This window comes from Balaenoptera musculus, chromosome 1 (genome assembly GCF_009873245.2).
Source record: "Balaenoptera musculus isolate JJ_BM4_2016_0621 chromosome 1, mBalMus1.pri.v3, whole genome shotgun sequence".
NCBI lineage: Eukaryota > Metazoa > Chordata > Mammalia > Artiodactyla > Balaenopteridae > Balaenoptera > Balaenoptera musculus.
In genome coordinates, this window is record NC_045785.1 from 114,536,908 (window position 1) to 114,557,432 (window position 20,525).

The 20,525-nt window shown below is 47.4% G+C and overlaps 1 protein-coding gene across 6 annotated transcripts; it reads right to left on the reverse strand.

Annotated features, from left to right (window-relative positions):
* Nucleotides 1–4,137: 4,137 nt before the first annotated feature.
* On the reverse strand, nucleotides 4,138–19,836 carry LOC118880120 (SLAM family member 5-like). Of its 6 annotated transcripts, none has more exons than XM_036823551.1 (8): nucleotides 19,720–19,836; nucleotides 15,168–15,548; nucleotides 14,632–14,683; nucleotides 13,283–13,579; nucleotides 11,284–11,426; nucleotides 10,990–11,081; nucleotides 10,603–10,707; nucleotides 4,139–8,790 (listed from the first exon to the last, which is right to left on the reverse strand). In XM_036823551.1, the coding sequence occupies exons 1-7, from the start codon at nucleotides 19,790–19,792 to the stop codon at nucleotides 10,612–10,614; spliced, it is 1,134 nt and encodes a 377-aa protein (XP_036679446.1). In that variant the 5' UTR covers nucleotides 19,793–19,836; the 3' UTR covers nucleotides 4,139–8,790; nucleotides 10,603–10,611. The 6 variants fall into 6 exon arrangements, with proteins under 6 accessions (XP_036679465.1, XP_036679446.1, XP_036679436.1 ...); XM_036823541.1 differs by having other exon boundaries at nucleotides 4,139–9,275; XM_036823532.1 differs by having other exon boundaries at nucleotides 4,140–10,707.
* Nucleotides 19,837–20,525: the final 689 nt, after the last annotated feature.

The following is a 20,525-nucleotide window of genomic DNA, read 5'->3' on the forward strand; positions in this document are numbered from 1 at the left end:
ATGGAACAGGGCAGGTTGCAGCCCCCATGCTGGCTTCCCATGACAGAAGACAGACACTTTCTTACCCTAATTCACCCAGCCTCTTATCTTTTTGCAGCATCCCTACAAGCTCAAGGCCACGTTTACACTTCATCCCCACTTACAGACATGTAACATTGGCCTCTAAGGTATATTTCTGGTTCTGATAACCCACTGGGACACCTGAACTTCAAATTCCACTCAGCTCTTCAACACTGAGTTCCCTTTTGTTTCTGAACTTAAGTGGCATAATTAAAACATTTTAATTACATTTAATTAAGTTTTGTTGTGTGGTTAGAGTGTAAGGAGGAACTCCTGAGTCAGTTCATGTGTCTTCTCCTCTGGAGGATTCCAAAGTATTTTTCCACTCCTGTAATCATTACTCCCACACCCTCCAACACTTGGGGCTGAGACAGCCATGCTCAAGGCAGAGGTCAGAACCCCGCTGAGAATGTGCAAATCCGTGTTCATCTTTTGACTTCCAAAATAGGCAAGAGCCATATTTTATTGACAGAACAAAAGAGATTTGTGTGCTCCCAAACCAAGATTATAGACTAAGAGAAGAGAGTTCATTTGGCAAATCACAAACTAAAAAGACGCCAGGTAGGACACGAGAGCGGTTTTATATATCTCTCTGAAATTAAGTAATCATTAAAAATGCATAAAGGGGGCTTCCCTGGTGGCACAGTGGTTAAGAATCCACCTGCCAATGCAGGGGACACGGGTTCGAGCCCTGGTCCGGGAAGATCCCACATGCCGTGGAGCAACTAAGCCCGTGTGCCACAACTCCTGAGCCTGTGCTCTAGAGCCCACGAGCCACAACTACTGAGCCTGCATGCCACAACTACTGAAGCCCGTGCGCCTAGAGACCGTGCACCGCAATGAAGAGTAGCCCCTGCTTACCGCAACTAGAGAAAGCCCATGCGCAGCAACGAAGACCCAATGCAGCCAAAAATAAAATAATTTATTTTAAAAAATGCATAAAGGATAAGACTGTAATTAAAACTTAAACAGAATGTGACATGCCATTCCCTAGGGGCTCAACAGAAGAAGGCTATGTGGCAGGGGGTGAGGAGCCAGCCAGGTGATAGGAATTCCAGATAAGATGTGCAGGAATGCAAAAGCAGAAGAAGCTTCCGTCCTACTTCCTTCTTCTTTGGGAAGGTAGTACCTCCTCCTAGGGAGTCATGTTTAGTAAATTGGGCCATGTGTGTTTGTGTGTTTGGGCTTTAAAGGGCCTCTAGAGGTGCTACAAGTTCCCCTTAGCTTGCGTTCCATGTTGGGGAGGTTCAGATGTTCTCGTGGGCTCCTAGAGGGGAGATGAGGTGCTGAGAGGGGCCATGGGCCAGAAAGTGCCTGAGTTCAGAATAAGAAAGGTCAGAGTGCAGGGACCTCACTACAGGGGAGGCCGTGGCAGGGACCAAGGACGTCCCCAGTGTTGCCCACACAAGCCCAAGACAAGCAGGAACACCCACATCAGCAGCAGATGCAGCAGAGGGTAGACAGTGAGACCCAAAGACCAGGGCAAATTTCCTTGGCAAAGGCCCACAAGGATCACAGAGAACAGCAAAATAAACTGAGCTCTCTTCCCCACTCTACAGGGACGGGGAGGGAAGGAGGAGCAGTAAGGAAGATGGAAGTTGGAGGCAACAGGAAGGACCTTCCTTGACTCACCCTGTTGTGGAGATCTAGCACTTGGGTTCTCTGGGTGTGATAGCATTTAGGCTGCTGGTTCTTCCTCTCACGGGGCATTTTCATAGGTTCCTTGGATACCTCTCCTCTCCCATGCTGGGGATCTCACCCACCCTGTCATAGGTGACACTCTCAGAATGACCACCTATATCTTTCTCTTTGGTTGCTGGTCTTGGCTGGTCCATTTCCACATGGACCAGCCAAGATTCTCTTTGTTGGGAATCTGTTGCCTCTCTAGATGCCCTTCTTGTCAAAGTTCTTTTAAGGCCCTACTTCTAGTTGATAAAAAGCATGCTCATTTGACTCATCAATGCCTTTGCAATTTCTTCCCTATTGGCAGCCAATATTTTACTACTATAGGCTGTCTCTGCAGCATTTTATTCCTTCAGCTTCTCAGGTATAAATCAGACACTTGTCCAGTGCATCCCCAAGCTGCAGAGGACACACATCAAGTTCTCAGAATCATCTCACTGAAGCCCCTATCACCATGTTGAGGTGAGAGGTAGGCACCCATCATGTTAGAAAGGAACTCACAGCTCTCTCCAAATAAAATCTCTTTCTGCTTATCTCCAAATCCTAAACTTTGTATGTCTTCAGTTTGGGTGAGAGAGGGTTAAGACTCTCAAACCAGTTTTCAGAACCTTCTTTAAAAATTCTACCCATGGGAAGTATTTGCCCAAGAGGTTTCATTACACCCTCTGAGTGCTATGGAGATTGTGAAGGTTCTGATAATGCATGTGGAGGGCAAGCAGGTGTGATTTCAAGCCATGTGTGGTGACAGTTGGGGGTACGGGTAGTGAAGAGAGTTGATAGACTGGCTGCCTTCCCTTCTCTAAAACTGAGATTCAGTATCACTTTCTCATTATATAATTTTGCAAACTATTTCACATTTCTCTAGGCCTCAGTTTCTTTGGCTGTGAAATGCCCTGCCTTCCCAGCTGACTGCTCAGAAACTACATGATAGTGGGTGAATAACATGCTCTGCAAATACAATAATAAGCTTTTGTTCCCTCCTGCCCCAGAGCCTGTGGCCCTTTCCTAGATCCAGGCCGACTAACTATCCATCACACCAGGATGGTGCAATGTCACCCTGGAAGTGCAGGGCCACAGAGGACCTGAAGGTGACTTGGGTAAGCAAGGGCTTCCCCAGGGAGCTGGAACAGAGGAACATTGCGACCAAGCTCTGAGCCTGCCCCTAAGCCAGCCCAACTCCAGCCTCACGTGTGTGCTCAACAACCATGTGGACCAGAAAACTGCCACCATAGACCTTGGGGAACTCTCTTGGGATTAAGAGTGCGCCTGGCAAAGTGAGTGTGCCCACCTCTGCAGACATTCATTTCCCAGGAGATTGGGGGTATGGTAGGTCGGTGCTCATCATTGTCAAGAAGTATGATTCCAACCTCCCCAGCCCTTGGGACAGTACCAGATGAGATGGGAATCAGAGATAATAAAGGTTGACATATGACCCAGGAAATTATGGGAGGAGGTAGAACAGCTGTACCAGGCACTGATGTTTATCTCTGCTCTGCTCTAAATCCCACTTGAAGGGCCATTGAGTAGACAAGGAATCATATTTGTAATGAGCAAATAAGGAGAGGCAGGTTTTGACTCATGATATTAGAGGAGAGTTTTCTATAGTCAGTCATCCAAAACTGGAATGGATGCTTTGGGGCACAGTGACCTCATGTCACTGGTGGAGTGAAACTACAGGTAAAATCACTTGGTGGGTAGTTATAAAGCTCAGAATGGGGTCAGACTCCACAGTGAGTTTCGTCCAACATGGACATTCTTAGATTCTAGGAAAACTTTTTGGCAAAATCAGATTATTTTGAGCCCCCAAATCCCAGTTTCTCCAGAACCATCAGCTGGAGTAGAGTGCCTTGTGTTGAGCCAGTACACCACAGGGAGCGTGGCCAGCCCAGGATCCATCACCCCGAAGCTTCTCACTCCCTGCTCTGTTTCTGACCCAACAGAGACTACAACTCTATTCTTATTTCCGTTATTGTGGATGATCCTGGCAAAAGCTCTTCTGCTCCTCAGCCTCCCTGGGAAGCTGGAAATTGAGCTCACCAAGGAAAATCTCCAGCAGAAGAAGGGAAATTACATGTGTCCAAGCAGCCTGGACAACTATTTCCTTTTTCATGCTTTGTCAAGTTTTCTGAATCATAAATGAATGCTTTCTATCTTCTGGCAAGTTAAAAAAAAAATTTGCTAGCACAAAAATTATCTATTCTTTAAAGATGTGAGGAATTCACATTAGGCTTTGTGAATAGGCTTTGCCTCTTATGTCATCAAAGGAGAAAATACTTATGTAAGTTTTATAATATTTTCTATGTTCATTTTTTGAGGTTTATACACACATGTAGATCAATTTTATCAAGTCATATTTTTCTAGAAATTGTCCATTTAATAAAGATTTAAAATTGAATAGACATTAATTATGCACTACATTCTCTCAAGAGCTTTTCTTGTTATTATTGTTGTTTGGCTGTTTTAAATATGAGAGGATCTTGCTGAAAGGGTAAGTGATAAATTAGGTGATGTTTCCAGCCCTGAGAGCCACAGAATTCCATTAACCAGTTTATAGCTTTTCTCTTTTAGTCTATTTGCAAAAGCTATTTGGTGGCTCACCTGGCGGCAGGTGGTGTATTGAGGGAGTGTCTTCGCCCTCCACATCCTCTACTACAATTTGGAAATGAGAGAAATAAGGGTAGATGATTTGGAGGGATTTTTTTTTACTTTTGGAGATTAAATAAAACGCTATATATCTGGATCATGGGAGAGATATAGCAATTCCAGTTGAGATCAAGGCAAGTCTTAATCTCACATAGGTACGTGACCAAAGAAAGAATGTCAATCAGAAGGATGGTTAATAAGAAATGGGGCATAACGAGAGATGAGTGACAGAGGCAAATGAAGTGCTCCATCAGGCTGGCAGGAGAATCCCATGCCCTGGGCAGGTAAGTCCTACCATGGAGATGGAGAGCTCAGATGAGAAGGCCACTGGGATCCATGCCGGCAGCATCTGCTTATCTGCCCTGACTCGGGGCTCCCCATGTAGTCCAGTTGTAACTCGGCTTCCAATGTGGCCTATCTTTGGGAAGAGGATGCCCTGGTCAGGCTAACAGGGATATCTAGCCCAGTTAGCAAGTATATTTCTCACTGTAAATGAATAAATATGCATTCTGGTTTTGTTTACCAGTGTCTTTTAACATTTATTATCAAGATTTTGCATCCCCAAGGCAAAAGGGCAATGGATGAAATGGAAATTCTGGGTTTTGGCTAAGAATCTACATGTCAGACTCTGAACACATGGTGAACACATCAAAGTACAGTTGACCCTTGAACCAGATGAGTTTGAACTGCGCAGGTCCACATATATGCTGATTTTCTTCAATAAACGTGTACAACAGTACTGCATGATCCATGGATGCTTGAACCCGTGGATGTGGAACTATGAATACAGGGGGCTGATTGTAAAGTTTTATGTGAATTTTTGACTGCTCAGGGGGTGGGAGCCCCCTACGTTGTTCAAGAGTCAACTGTAATGCCAAACTGTAGGGCTTTGTCATTCACTCATTCCTTCACTCAACCAACATTTACTGGCCTACATACTAGCACACACTGAGAAACATCTTGGAAGACAAACTCACAGCCTTTCTTTGCCATGTACGTTCCCATTTGAATTTTATGGAGAGTTCATGTAGGCCCAAGGTTTCAGTTCTCAAGCCTGATCATGAATCAGAATCACCTATTGAGTTTTTAAAAAATATAGATGGTGCCCAGTTTCAGGATAGAGTCCAAGTATCTGTTCCTGAAAGCTCTCCAGTTGATCTAATGAACAGCCCAGATTGTAAGCAATTCACGGGGAGCGTCCATTTGGATCAATCAGACCACTTTGCCTGTACTATATAGACAGATCTAGACATATTTGGGGTTATTTCAATAAAGATCCTGAAGGCATCAATCAATACAAAAGAAAGTAAAAATAAGCATAAGTACGTTAACTGGTTTAGATGATAAACTTCCTGTTGGTGTATATATGGCTTTATCTATCTGAAGCACAGCTCTGATCATGTCACTGTCCTGCTAAAAATTTTTAATAGGTAATTTGTTTGATTAGTGTTATAAAGAAACTGATGATACAGAAAAAGACACAGACCGCAGAAGATAACCACTGTTAACTTCTTAACCTACTAGCTTTTAGACTATTTTATGCCTACATAAACATATTTATATATATTTACAATATAGGATAACACTATGCATGTTCCATAACTCATTTAATATTTCATGGGCAACTTTACATTCAAATATATAAAGATGTAATTTGTAACTTATTCTCCTTATTACATAAATAGTATTCCCTCATGTGGAGAGAGTATACTTTATTTAACTGGTATACAGTGGTTAAGAGCGTTAGAATCCAACTCCAAGATTTCAATTCCAGCTCTGCCACCTATTAGTTATGTGACATTGAGTAAGTTCATTAATTTATCAGTGTTGCAGTTTCCTGGGAATAATAATGGTATTTGCGTAATAGGACTGCAGTTTATACTTTGAGGCCTCAATACCCACCTGTCTTTAAACTACAGCCCAGAATAAATGTACCCTGTCACACAGCCTTGTGAAAGTACTATGGAGAAAAATAGACCATGGAGGAGGGAGGAGGGCATTAGGAAGAGTTTGCAGTTTTATATAGGGAGGTCAGGGTAGGTCTTACTGAAGAGTTAACATCTGTACAGAGACCTGAAGGAGGTGAGGAGACGAGACATGTGGATACCTAGAGGGAGAGAATTCTAGAGAGCAAAGGCCTTGTGGAAGGAGCATGCATGTAGTATTGAAGGAATGGCAAGGAGCCCAGTGTCCTAGAGTGGATTAGGAAGGAGGGGAGCATGGGAGATGAGGTCAGCTGATACAGGGCCTTCCAGATAAAGTGGGCCCATGGGGTAGTTCTGAGCTAACGAGTAATGTGACATAACTTAGGTTCTGAAAAGATAAATCTGGGTGATATTATGAAAATAGACATTAAAGGATTAAAGACAAAAGTAAGAGACTCAGAGGCTACTGCAGTAATCCAGGTGAGAAATGATGACCCTATTGGACTAGGGAGGTGGTGAGAGGTATTTTATTATAAATGTAATTTTTTCATATAGGTATATGAAATTAAATATTTGAATATATATAGAATGAAAAGATATCAGTATTTTCTAATAGAGATAGAGGGTGGGGTGTGAGAAAAAGAATGAAGTCAAGGATGACACCAAGGTTTTGTGGCCAGAAAAAATGGAAGGATTGAGGTGACGTTTGGAGGGATCAGAAATTGTATAGGAAGCATGTTTGGGGAGTCTGAATTTAGACATGTCAAGATGGGGATGCTTGTTATACGCGCAAGTGGAGATGTCAAGTAAACAGCTGGATATTTACAATGTGGAGTCCAGGGGAGGGATCATATCTTTTAGTCCCTTTTGCCACATAAGGTCATGTAGTCATGGGATTACTGCATGGCCGTAACATCAAAAAGAAATGAGTGTAGACAGTGAAGAGACGTGGTCTGGGTGGTCTGGGTATGAACCCTGGGTTATTCCAAAATTTAGAAGTTGGAGATAACGGAAAGATACTGATAAAGGAAACTAAGGAGCAACCACCCAGTAGGAGGAAAATAATGTGAATAGTGAATGCAAAGTGAAAACAGTGTTTCTAGAAAATAAAGGTCCACTGCGGCTGAGAAGTTATGGGAAATGAGGATTGAGAATTGACCACTGGATTTAACAACATGAAGTTCCCTGGTGACTGGACAAAAGCAGACTCAGTGGAGAGGTAGGGGCAATGGATGACAAGAGACAATTCGAGAGAGAAAGAAATTTCTTCAAATAAAGTATACAAATGGTCAATATGCTCATGAAAACATGTTCAACATGAATCATTTGAGAAATGCAATTCATAACCACAATGAGATACCACTTCACCAGCACTAGGTTGGCTACAATCAAAAAATAACAAGAGTTGGAGATGATGTGGAGAAATTCTCATACATTGCTGGTGGAAATGTAAAAATGGTGCAGCTGCAGGTATAAGATGGGAATGAAAGAATAAGAGGAGAATGGAGTACAAGAAGCTTTATGAAGAATAACCCAATGGAAGATGGTAACTGGTTGGATGTCTGGGATGACAGAGAGAAAGGAATCACAATGTGTGAAATTATTATCCCCTGATATGCCTACATCACTTACACTTGGGAGAACTTCTGTAGGGTACTTAACATCTCTGGATTTTAATTTTCCATTTGTACACTGAGGATTTCTGCCTCACATAATTGTTGAATGAAGTTATGGATAATAATGGATAAGGAAGTTGGCTTGAGAATAGGGATGCTGAAAGCCACAACACACATTGAATGAGAGGAAGTAACTCCCACAAGACCCAAGAGGAAGAAGCATCTCTGCTTTGAATGTCTCATCTGAGCCAGAGGGCAGGGTCTCTCATTCCATGTCTCCCACCCACATCTCCTACTCCACTGTCCACTTAAGGGACAATTCCTCTTTCAACCACCAACTGCTCCATCCATCATCAGGATGAACTCATTCCAAGTTGGGGCACCTGAGTCAGAAGACCAGGATCCTTGGAAGAGGAACAAATGGAGGATATTCTCCTCTGAATACTCCAGGATTACAAGGTCTTCAGTGACCATGTGGCAAAGGATAAGATATGAATGCTGGCATTGTCCAGTGTTGGATTTAAGGCTTTGCTCTGCCACCAACTATTTTGGGATATTGGTTACTTGTCCTGCAAAATGGGGATAGTAATACCTACCCTAGAGTGTTCTTGTAAGAATAAGAAGAAATGATATTTATAAAATGCCTGGGACAAAACCTGGTTCATGATAGGCTTGGAAAGTCAAGTTCCCTTCCTCTTTCATTTTTTTTTCTCTTCTGCTTTAGGTGGGGGGTGGGAGGGGTCAATGTGTGGTCACATCTTACACTGCTTCTGGACTGATGGGCACTGATACCCAGCCATGATCGGTCACCTGGGATGCCAGTGAGAGATGTCATCTTTTTCCTTCTCAGCCTTCTGTTCAGCCTGAGCAGAAAGAGGTTAGAAAGAGCCTTATTATGGAAACTCTGCTCCTCTCTTATTCATGCACCATCTAGCAGGATCCTAGCATAACGCTCAAGCCTTTAGCTCAGAGCTTGGCTTTCTGAGGTCAGAAGTGAAGCAGCTGAGCTTGCTGAGCTGGGAGGGGAACCAAGAGACCTAGGAATCTAGGCCAGCAGACAAAGGATCACAGATCATAGTATCAGAGTGAATCCATCTCCGATTCAAGAGCTGGGACTCAAGGCGGAAGGTAGAGGCTTCGAGGAGGTGAGGACCGCCAGGGAGAGGAGAAGCTTCCACACAATACAGTGCTGGCTACATTAGGTCCTCAGGCAACGTGAAGCTGGATGTGGGTTGGGGAAACCAGGCGGTGTCATTGGAGTTCATCATGTCCTCTTTGCTTCCTTGTGGAGTCACTACCAGAAAGACCTTCAGCAGCATCTGTGCTCTGGGTCTTGTCTGCTGAGTCTCTGTGGGAGTTGGGAGTAAGAGTAGCTCAGACCCTTCACAGACAGAGGTGCTTGTCTCCTTGGCACTGGCCTCCTAAAGCCCCAGCACCCTCCTGAGGGAGCCCCAGGTGAGGTTAGCAGGGAAGACTCATGACCAATCCAAAGCAAACCTATGGCAGGGGCCTTGATTATGTCCAAGTTGTCTGAAAAGGACAGATGTGGGAGAGGCTATTTTCAAACCTATGCGAACATGTAGACCATGTGACTTGGAAGGGGGTTTTGGGTTGGAATGGTAGGATTCCAACAGGCAGGGATGGGAGGAAGGGATAGGGAAAGGGAGCCATCATTTCAGGCAGAGGGACGTGAGTGAGCAAAGAGGAGGCTGACCTAGGATCTGAGGCCAGCAGGGCTGTGGGGCGCTGAGGGTCAGTAGAAGAGGCAGGAGAGGGTTGGCTCAGACCCTCCTACAAGCCTCACCCCTCACCCCTCCCAGCAGCCTCATCAAGGGGAGGCGGGAGCAGCATGCTTCGTTTCCATTCTAATGACCAAGTACCCCGACCCCAGACAAGGAAAGGCTGAAGCTGCTTTCCTAAGAACACAGGTCCCGACTTGGGTCCCTCTCTGAGAAACAGAAGTCTTGGAAGGTCCAGAAACAGTACACATTCCTTTTCCCACTCCACAAGAGGTGGATTTGAAGTCTACGAGCTGAAGCTGAGGTTAGTACTAGTGGTCAGGGAAAAGGGCTGTGGCCCGATGTATAATATACACTGGATACTCCCCCAACATACACACACACACACACACACACACGCACACACAAACACACCGCTTGATACAAACCTTTTGCCCTATACAGGGTGCAAAGGAAGCCTCAGGCCAGCCCTTTGTGGGATCCCACCTACCCATGCTGCATCCACGGACCCCCAACTCAGCTTCCAGCACCAAGGTCCTAACCCCCTCCTCTGCGGCGTGGTCAATATCTTCTACACGGTCCCCATGCCTGGGCTGTGTTCTCAGAAAGACACACGGCAGCCACTCAGCAGAGGCTGTGGGGATTATCATGTGCAGGAAGGTTCTCTTTGGGAAGCCTCAGGAGGAGAGTGGTCAGGAGCTGAGTCAGTGATGGAAAAAGAGCACACATCCTGCAGGGTGAGGATCCTGAGTGGGAAAGCAGCTTGGAGAGGTGACAGAGGCTGTGACAAGGCCATGTGTGCCCAGGGAGTCGAGGGCAGGAGGGTCAGAGTAACGCAGACCAGGGCGGCTGGAGCTGGACCAGAGCTGAGAGAGGCAGGTGTCTGCAGGGATCAAGCTCCGAGTGGAGGTGTCCTAGGAGTTCCAGTTCTCCTACCTCCTCCAATTAAATTATCTTCATGGCTTCTCTTTCTGGCTTATGGACCTCACTGTAGACAGTATTAACAGGCTCCTTTTCTTCTAAATGTTGTTCACCAATACCCTAGGAATGCAAGACAGAGAGTTTCTAGAACAGCTGAGAGAGGCCCCAGAGGGACCCACATGGAACCAATGCTGCTGACATGAGCTGCACGTGAATTCCCCCAAAGCGCCCAGCACTGCACTGGCCCCAGGTATAAATTTTCTCAGTAAATACCACTGACCACCTGGAAAGAGTTAAAGAGACAGTGGGGCCGGGAAAGGCAGATGACTGGGTTGACAGGCCCAGACCCAGGTGAGGATGGACCCAGGAGAGCCCAGGCTGGGCACAGCTCCCAGCTCTCACCTTGTGCATGTCCTTTCGAGACTCCTGCTGGCTCAGCTCCGCATACTGGATGCCACTATCATTGTCCCTGTGGTCCTCCTGCAATTCTGTACCTGAGTCATACACAGAGTGGAGCTTGAACCTGGGCCTTGAAAACCTGTACGCTCCCCCACTGTTCTGAACCCCAAGGCCAAGGCCACACCCACCATTCCCTCTGCAGAGAGATTCCTTGAGCAGCAAAATGCAGAAGGAAAGGAACCAAGGGTCCAGTGGGGGAGGGGAGGTATCAGGGCAGGAGGGAGAAGTGCAACCTGCCTCTTCCAGTCTGCATTTTCTTCTTCTTCTCACGTGTCTTCCAAAGGTACAGTCCTCCTCCAAGGATCAACAGCACAGCCACGACAGCCCCTAGGATGCCTGGCAGGGGGTCAGCACTGACCTGTCCTTGTGAATCTGTTCCCCTCACACAGAGAGAATGAAGAAAGTTAAGGAAAGACAGAACCTAAGATACCCATTGCCAAGGGGAGATAGAGAGAGAGCAGGTGGAGAGCTCTGAAGGGTCCAGGTTCAGAAGCTGAAGAGGGAGGAGCATGTCAGTTTCATCCATTCAACCAGGTCCTGAGCTCCTGCTTGGTGCCAGGCGTACCGAGATGAACAAGATGGGGTCACCCAGTGGGGGAAGACTGAGAAAATACCAAAGTCTGCCAGCCAGAGAGACTGCAGTGCAACAGAGGTTTACACCTTGTACACATGTCTTCAGGGAGGGCCTCCCAGAGGAGGTGATGCGTAAACTGAGTCTTGAGGGAGGAATAGGAGTTAACTAGATATTCAACGTGGGCACGGAATTCCAGGAAGGAGGGGCACCACATTTGAGAAATGACTGTGTCAAATCGCCAGCCCAGGGAGCTGCCATCATCCCACTGCAGCAGGCAGGAGAGGGACAGGGCAGGGAGGGGCCGGGTGAGGAGGGTCAGAGGGAGGAAGAGTCTCTTTCCAGAGGGTTTTGTGGGTCATGCTGAGCATTGAACTTTATCTGAGACTCCAGGATGGGGCTGAGGGGAGGGTAACGCGGGATTTTAAGTGATGCTGACACATCAGTTCCTCCCAGCAGCTCATGGGGGGATGGGTTAGAGGGGCAAGGCTACACTCAGGACACCAGGTCATTCATTCATTCAATGAAATCCTGACTGTGAGCAAACAGTGCCAGGAGCTTTGCTTGGTACATGAATTCAAAGGAGAACAAGACATGGCCTCTGCCCTCAAGGTGTTCCAGGCTACGGAGGAGACAAACCCATAAACAGCATTGCTATTTCGTGTGGGGTGGCTACGGACTGCTCCTTAAAGGGGATGATGCTTGAGGGCAGGACAGTTATAGCACCTGCAGGGCCCTGTGCCACATGAGATTGACACACCCTTGTTCAAACTTTATTAATAACAGAATTATAACCAAGCGCAGGGTCCTGCGTTACTGAGCTGGTCACGTGCCCATGACCTGAGGGAAATCCTTGAACAGGAATAAGCAAGGAAGTGAAGGACTCTTGACTTGGGATGGCTGATGGTAGAGGAAACAGCATTTCCAGAGGCTCAGACGCTTATAATAGCAGAACACATTCAGGAGCTCCAAGCAAACAATCCCGTGTGAAGTGTATGAGGTAAGAAACATGGGCAGAGGAGCATCTGAGCCCTGAATCCTACAGGGAGCCAGCAGGTCATACGCCTCCAGATGACACAGACCAATTTCAAGATCCAATTTCTTTTCAAAGGATTCCAGTGGACGCACTATGGATAATGGATGAGGTGGGAGAAGTACTGGAAAGCTATTGCCCTGGACCAGCTCTGACACTGCACCACAGCAGCTGGGAAGGAGGGAGATGCCCAGCAAGCAGCAAGCAGGCGGGCAGGCGGGCAGGCAGGCGCAGGCAGCAGGGAGCATGGGTCAGGGGAGGTGTGCGCCCTCAGGGGAATACATCTCTAGGGAACACCGCTGCGGGCTGCAGCCCTAGTTCTCCTCACCTCCCCCACCCCACCCCTGCTTTCCCTCCAGGGCCAGCTGGGACTGGGAGCTGCTCATGTGGAGCTGCGTGGACAAGATTTGCATCAAAAACAATCTTAGGGGAAAAAAGGGGGGGGTGTGGAGAGGCGGGCATGGATGTGACAATGAAAAGCAGAGATGAGTTTGCTGTACCTCCCAGACTCCTGTATGCGGTGACCCGATGGAAGGTGGTGCTCATGACATAGTGGGGAGAAAAGCCCAGAACCCTCACCCCAGTGCATCTGAGCTCCGAGAATGCCCCTCCCCTCTGGCAGGTACACTCACCATGGACACAGACTTCCCCAAGGTCTAAGGTGGCAGTTTTCTGGTCCACCTGGTTGCTGACCACACAGGTGAGACTGGCATTGGGCTGGCTCAGGGGCAGGTTCACAGGCAAGGTCCAGGAGTTGGAGGCTGGTCCCGGTGTCACTCTCTGCTCCAGCTCCCTGGGGAGGCCCTTGTTCTGCCAGGTCACGTTCAGGTCCTCTGTGGCCCCTGAGGCTCTGCACTCCAGGGTGACGTTGCACCAGCTTGGTGTGATGGATGGTAACTTGAACAGGATCTGGGGAAGGGGCACCGGCTCTAGGGTAAGAGGGACAAAAGAATGGAGCCTTACATGAGTGGAGAACAATACAGTCTGCACATTCTCATCCAGTATCTCATTGAAATCCTGGCATCCTCCCTTTAATGATGGTGAATGCATTTTACAAGTAAAACACAATTTGCCCAATATTTAATACATAGCAAGTGACAATAAAGAAGGGAGCCACTGAGTTAAGTCCTATGTTATTTCACTAGATTGAGCAAGCCTTAAAAATCTCCAACAAGAAAATAAAACCTGGATCCCACCTACCCAAGGCCCGTTAGTTCTAAGAAAATGGGGTTTCCTCTGGAAGGGGAAGAAGTCTGGGACAGAAAGGCTAGTCCCAGATCAGGACTTGCTCTCTCCTGCTCAGATAATGCCTGGGTTTGCATAGCCCGTAGAGAAGGAGGACATCTGGCCAGCACTGGGAGCCCAGAGAAAGGCCCTCTGCTCGCAATAGTGGAGACATTTGCGGGAGATGCGGTGGTAGCAACTGGGAATGATGAGTCTGAGTCTGGTTAGAATATGCCGCTGAACTTGAGAAGTGACATATTGATAAGTTGGTCTTAGAAATCACATGGGGACCTAAAGCTGTAACAGCCTTTATGCAGACAGGGACTTTAGGGAAAGAAAGTGTTGATTAAGTGAGGTTCTTTGGAAGTGTTGCAGTATAACCTTTCTCCTACATCTATTGAGGCTTCTAGAGCTGGATTTGTGGAGTCTGTGAGTGAGGCTGGCCTTGGGTGGTGCTGAGTAAAAGGAGAGGAGGCATTAACTACGTGGGCTTATGAATTGTGGTAGGTGAATAATGGACCCCAGATACGTCCATGTCGATCCTCAGAACTTGTGAATATGTTAGGTTACATGGCAAAGTGGAATTAAGGTAACAGGTAGAATTAAGGTTGCTAATCAGCTGACTTTAAAATAAGGAGATTGTTCTGACTACCTGGATGGGACCAATGTAATCACAAGGGTCCTTGAACGTGGAAGAAGGAAGAAGAGGAGGAGGTCAGAGGGATAAGAATGTGAGAAGAATTGGTCTCACTATTACCTGCTTTGAAGGTGGAGGAAGGTGGTCATGAGCCAAGTAATGTAAGCAACCACTAGAAGGTGGAAAAGACAAATAAATGAATCTCCTTCTGGAAACTCTAGAAAGGAACACAGCCCTGCCAGCACCTCGACATGGGCCCAGTGAGACCCGTATCTGACTTCTGACCTACAGCACAGTACGATCATAAATTTGTGTTTTATTCAGCGTCTAAATTATAGCAATTTGTTCTAGCAGCAGTAGACAACTAATACACAAATTAAGTAAATCTAGACCTATAAAGTACAATAATTGTTTTGCCAATATCATTTCCCCAAATTTCCATTCTCCTCTCCCAAAATACTGAAGTGGTTTATCCCTGCTGTGAATCTCAGCTCTGCTCACCATTTGCAGTAAACTCACTTACCCTAATTTCAGAGGAGAAAATAGAGTCTGAAGGCTGGTGTCTGGAAGGAATCTTGAAAAATGGGACCTATGTGAAACTGGTAGCACAAAAGAAGGAGGTAAGCCATGGGATGGGGTCAGGTGCTGTCACTTACCGTAGACAGTGAGGGGGAAAACTTGGTTAAGTTCTATTCCTCCAGTGAAGCTGGCTCGAGCCCGGTACAGTCCACTGTCCTCAGGGGTCAGGTTCTCGATCTTCAGGGACAAGATGCTGGGCACATGGACCCTCTGCTGGTACTTGTCCTGGAGGCTGACCCAAGTGGGAGCGTCTACCCCAGCATAGACTCGCAGCAGGACTCTGTAGTTTGAGTCAGGGCCAAAGCCCCATGTGACCTCCTCCAGGTTAGCTTCTTGCTTCCTGATCACATGGAACAATACAGAACCTCCTCGGACCCTGTGCAGATGAGCATGGGCTCCAGAATCCTGAACTCCAGAACCATGTGTCCCAGAACTCTTGACCCCAGTGCAGCAGATGCCTAGGGCATTGGAAACAGGAAATGTATTTTTTTTCAGTAACAATAAAGGAGAAAACCACAAAACCCATCTTTTAAATGAAATTCATCCAATATACTCCCTTGATTCTTAGGAGGAAGCCTAGTAAAATGAATCTGAAGCAATTCTAGAATTAAGTCCTGGCTCTAGTGAATTGTAACCTTGAACAGGTTACTTAAACTTGCTAACCTGCAGTTTCCTCACCTGCTTCATAATGACAGTATAAACTGAATGAGATCATGGATCAAAAGCACCTGGCAGGGGCTTCCCTGGTGGCGCAGTTGTTAAGAATCTGCCTGCCAATGCAGGGGACATGGTTTCGAGCCCTGGTCCGGGAAGATCCCACATGCCGCGGAGCAACTAAGCCCTTGCGCTGCAACTACTGAGCCTGCAAGCCACAACTACTGAGTCTATGTGCCACAACTACTGAAGCCCGTGCACCTAGAGCCTGTGCTCTGCAACAAGAGAAGCCACTGCAATGAGAAGCCTACGCACCGCAACGAAGAGTAGCCCCGGCTCGCCGCAACTAGAGAAAGCCCACGCGCAGCAACGAAGACCCAACACAGCCAAAAATAAAATAAATAAATTTATTAAAAAAAAAAAAAAGCACCTAGCAGAGTTTCTGTCAATACCAAATGCATAACTGTAGGAGGAGTTTCTTAAGTGTCTCCTCATGTTCACATCGTTGTGTAATGCCCTCCCCTAGAGGGTGGGCTGCACCTAGTGACTGGCTTCTAAGGAATGGACCACAGCAGACTTGATGAATGTCACTCAGTGATACTAGGTTATAGGAGACTGTGACTTCCCTCTTGCTCTCTCTCTCTCCTTCACTCTCTCTCTTGCTCACTTTGAGAAACCCAGCTGCCATGTTGTCAGCTGTCCTAAGGAGAGGCCCACGTGACAAGGAACCGAGGGAGCCTCTGGCCAACATCCAGCGAGGAAGAGGGACCCTCAGTCCAGCAGACACAGGAACTGCCTCCCATCAGCAATCACATGAGTAGGCTTGGAAGCAGATCCTGCCCAGCTGACCCTGAGCTGCTGCAGCCCCAGCCAAGACCTTGATTTCAGGCTGGGAGACCCTGAGCCAGAGGACCCAGCTGATTCACCCCTGGGCCCTGACCCACAGAAACTGTGAGACTATGCCTGGTGGTGTTTAAGGCACTAAGTTTTGGGGTGACAGGTTACACAGCAGTAGATATCTAATACAGATATGAAGGCTGCTCTCTTTCCTGCTCCTTCTAGACAGTGTAGCTGGCAGGACAGGCTAGGCTGTGCTGCATAACAAACAGTTACAATACCTCAGGGTCTTAGAACAAGGGGAGTTTATATCCCCCACCACAGGTTCCATGAGACAGTGAGGAGGGGTCCTGTCACACAGGGCGGAGGTTCTACCTCCTTGTAGCTGCACCCATGGAACTCACAGCACCCTCACAGGCTCCCAGCCCCGCAGCAGGGAGGGGAGACAGGAGAATCACACAGGGGGTTTCACTGCATCTGTCCAGAATTAGCGTGAACCCTGCTCTTGCTTTGTGGCCAGCATTTGTCACAAGGCTCTGGCTAACTGCCAGGGACTAGAATATGAGAGGAAGCGTGATCATTTAGTGAGCTCTGCTGTCCCTGCCACCAAGACAGCACTTCCCTAGCCAGGCCCCACGAGGCCGCATTAGGCCTTTCTTGGTCATTTTCCTGCAGAGCTGTGACCAGTGGGCACATTCGCCTCAGTGGCACCTCCTCCTGAGCCCACCCTCCCGCTTCAGACACAGACCGCAGGGACCCAATACCCTCTTTCCTTCCTGGGGACCAAGGTAGGACAGAACAGGACCAGGGAAAGTGTCTTATCCTGAAAAGATGATCAATCTGCTTCTTCCACCAGGTCAGGATCCATCTGCCTCGGTTGGCCTCTGGCTTCCAAGGTCCCAATCCTCTCTCCAATTCAATAAATTCTCATTATCTCAGGCCTGCCTCCCTCCTGCGGTACTTATTCCCATTCCTGGCTCTCACTGGAAGCAGAGAATAGCTCGCGCCAGCTTTCATATGCACAAGCATTTCAGATATTTCTTTGTTTTTATTTAATCACTAACTCACTTAACCAGGCATCTCCTCCAGATCAGGTCTTAGGGGGGATCTGCCCAGGCCCCTCCTGTCACAGAGAAGGAGGCGCCCCAGGGGGTGAACTTGTCCTGGATCACACAGGGCAGAGCCACGCCTGGAGCCAGGGCTCCTGTCTCCCAGCCCAGTGCTTCTCCCCTGCAGGAGCTGCCCATCACCTCCCCCACCCTGTCTGTCCCTGTCCTCCGCAGGAGCTCCCCTCCCAGCACTGCTCTCTCATCACCAGGATCAGAGCAGTTCCTGGAGGCTCATTCTCCAGCTTTCCTCTCCTGGGAAAGGGGAAGCAAGTACTTAGAGGGGTTTAGCAGGGCAGGGACTTCTGGCCGGCTGAGGGTTAGACAGCAACCTAACCAGACTCCCCATGTGCTGGAAAGGAGGGAACCAGGGAGAGAAGAGGCTCAGCCTTCAGGCTGCAGGAAGGACCCACCCAGAAGGGAATGGTGAGCCCAGCTGTGAGGAAGATGGAAGAAGACGTAGAAAGAGAAGGAAGGCAGCAAGAGCTGTGATCTACAAAAGATCTAATCCTGAAGAAGAAAATAAAGCCGGGGGGTGTGGTTACAAACAAGACAGAGTAAAAGTTTATGTAAATAATATAAAATTTAACACTTACAAATCAACTTAAAATTTTGTCCATTTCCCTCCTCTCTCTTTCTCTCTCTCTCTCTCTCTCTTATGTAATCTTCCAACCCCAGAGCCTACGGAGAAAACTCTAAATAACAGAACATATTTTCCAGTTATGTAAAATTGAAGAGAAGGCCTACATTTTACTGTAGACATAAATTTAACTTGTTAAAAAAGAGTTCATGTTTTACAAAGCTCATTCTTTTTTTTTTTTTTTTTTTTTTTTTTTAATTAATTTATTTTTGGCAGCATCGGGTCTTTGTTGCGGTGCGCGGGCTTCTCATTGCAGTAGCTTCTTATTGCGGAGCACGGGCTCTAGGCGCGCGGGCTTTAGAGCGCAGGCTCGTAGTTGTGGCTCACGGGCTTAGTTGCTCCGCGGAATGTAGGATCTTCCCAGACCAGGACTCGAACCTGTGTCCCCTGCATTGGCAGGCAGATTCTTAACCACTGTGCCACCAGGGAAGCCCACAAAGCTCATTCTTATTTCAAGACATCTGTTTATAAAAGGTCTCTAATTCATTAAATTTCATATAACTCCTGCAAGTTTATTTAGTGGCTGGGTTACTAAAACAAAAAATTAAAACAATAAAAGCTTTCCAACTGTCTCCAGAATTCATAATTCACTGGGTATTAGTATTTTCTCATTAGTTTTTATTTAATTTCCTTTGACATAATCATATACTCTCCCAGGAAGTCCTGTATGTGATTACGGTGTTGTCCAGTCTTCAGTTCATTTTCACTTAACTCCCTATTGTTTCTACTTCCATTTCTCTTCTCCCCAAGTTCACTCCCTTCTGGAGCCCACATTACCAGTCTACTGTTCCTTCTGTAGTTTCTCCATATTCTTTCTACACGTGGGTATACAGAAACCCTTAAGTTTTACAGGCTGCTGTTCCTTTTACCAAAGCAGAATTTCACTGTATTCAACATCTTACATCTTGCTCAAGAAACCCAGACTAGAGTTGCTTCCTCCCTCTCAGACACAGGGTTCTGGCTGGCACCCTCCCCCATAGGACAACTGCACAGGCTGCCAGGCGTTCCCCTCTGAGTCCAGACCAGGGGAGCTTCATTCCCCAGCCCTTCCACGCCAAGGAGCGGGTTTCTTTGTCTCCCTCCCTCTTCCCAGGCAGCTCGATGCTCTCCCAGTCTCTCTGTTATTGCACAGAAACAGCCTCGCCTCCCTGGAAATGTTTCCCTTAATGCAGCCAAGGCTGCCTGAGCACAGGGGTCCCAGGCTTGCCACAACCAAAAGGCCATTTTGTTCTTCTGTTCACCCCAGGGCTCTAAACCAAATGCACTGTATTTGCTAAATAATTACAGAGCTGTTTTGTCTTTTTGTTCACCAAAGACTTTAGACGTGGAAAGGGGACATTGCCTCCCTGCTCCCCCCAAAGGTCCTCCCTCCCAGGAGCCCGGGCCACTCACTGAGGAGTAGGCTGGTGAATCCCAGGAGCCGGGAGGCCCAGCAGAGATGGGGGTCTTCTGAGCAGGGCCCCATCACAGGCTGCCTGCCTGCCTGTGCAGCTGTGGAAGAAAGGTCTATAGGAGGAGGGGCAGGAGAGAAGGGAAGCGTCACTCAAAGGGACACTTAGGTTCTTCCCCACCCCTAGGGCGGGGCTAGCATGTTAGCTCCGGGTTGCCAGCCCACTAGCCTGTAGTAAGCCACTCAGATGTTTCCTATTACGATCCCCAGCACTTACAGTAGGACCTCAATAAACAATTGCAGAATAAATGTATAAACAACTTCGCTATTGGAGATACCCCATCCCTGTGGTCACACCAGCCTGTTGATCTCACACTCCCCACGCTGGCACTCTCTATAATTCCCTTGCCTGTTTCCCTGGGGTTAGGCTCAGCCCAGACAGCTTGCTCTTCAGTGTCAGCCTATGGTTGGGCACAGAAGTCATGCTATTTTAGCCAGGGTAGGCTGGGCCTCTGCTGCCTTGGGTTGCTGTCTCCTCTGTCTTTACACTGTTTAATGAGTTTGGTTTTCCATAAACTTCAAATGTCAGTTGCCTAAGTAAGAAGCTATGAGCAAAAGAACAAAGCTCTTTGGGGGAAGTGTCAACTCCCCGTATCACAAATGCAAATATTGGCATTTATTGCTTGCACCCTTATGGCTTTCCAGCTGCCCCTAGTGTTACTTATTCTCCCTACATACACACAGGGCAAAGCCAGACCCCACGGTATCTGATAGGCTCTTGTCTGCTTCATTCCTACCATTTCCCTTT

Excerpts from the sequence above, each read along its gene's own strand:
- LOC118880120 (XM_036823551.1), bottom strand. The coding sequence starts at position 19,792 with ATGGGGCCCTGCTCAGAAGACCCCCATCTCTGCTGGGCCTCCCGGCTC. Across the intron at positions 15,549-19,719 it reads ATTCACCAGCCTACTCCTCA|GCATCTGCTGCACTGGGGTC; the intron begins GTGAGTGGCCCG and ends CCAATGCCCTAG. Across the intron at positions 11,427-13,282 it reads TGGGGAAGTCTGTGTCCATG|GGGAACAGATTCACAAGGAC; the intron begins GTGAGTGTACCT and ends TCTCTGTGTGAG.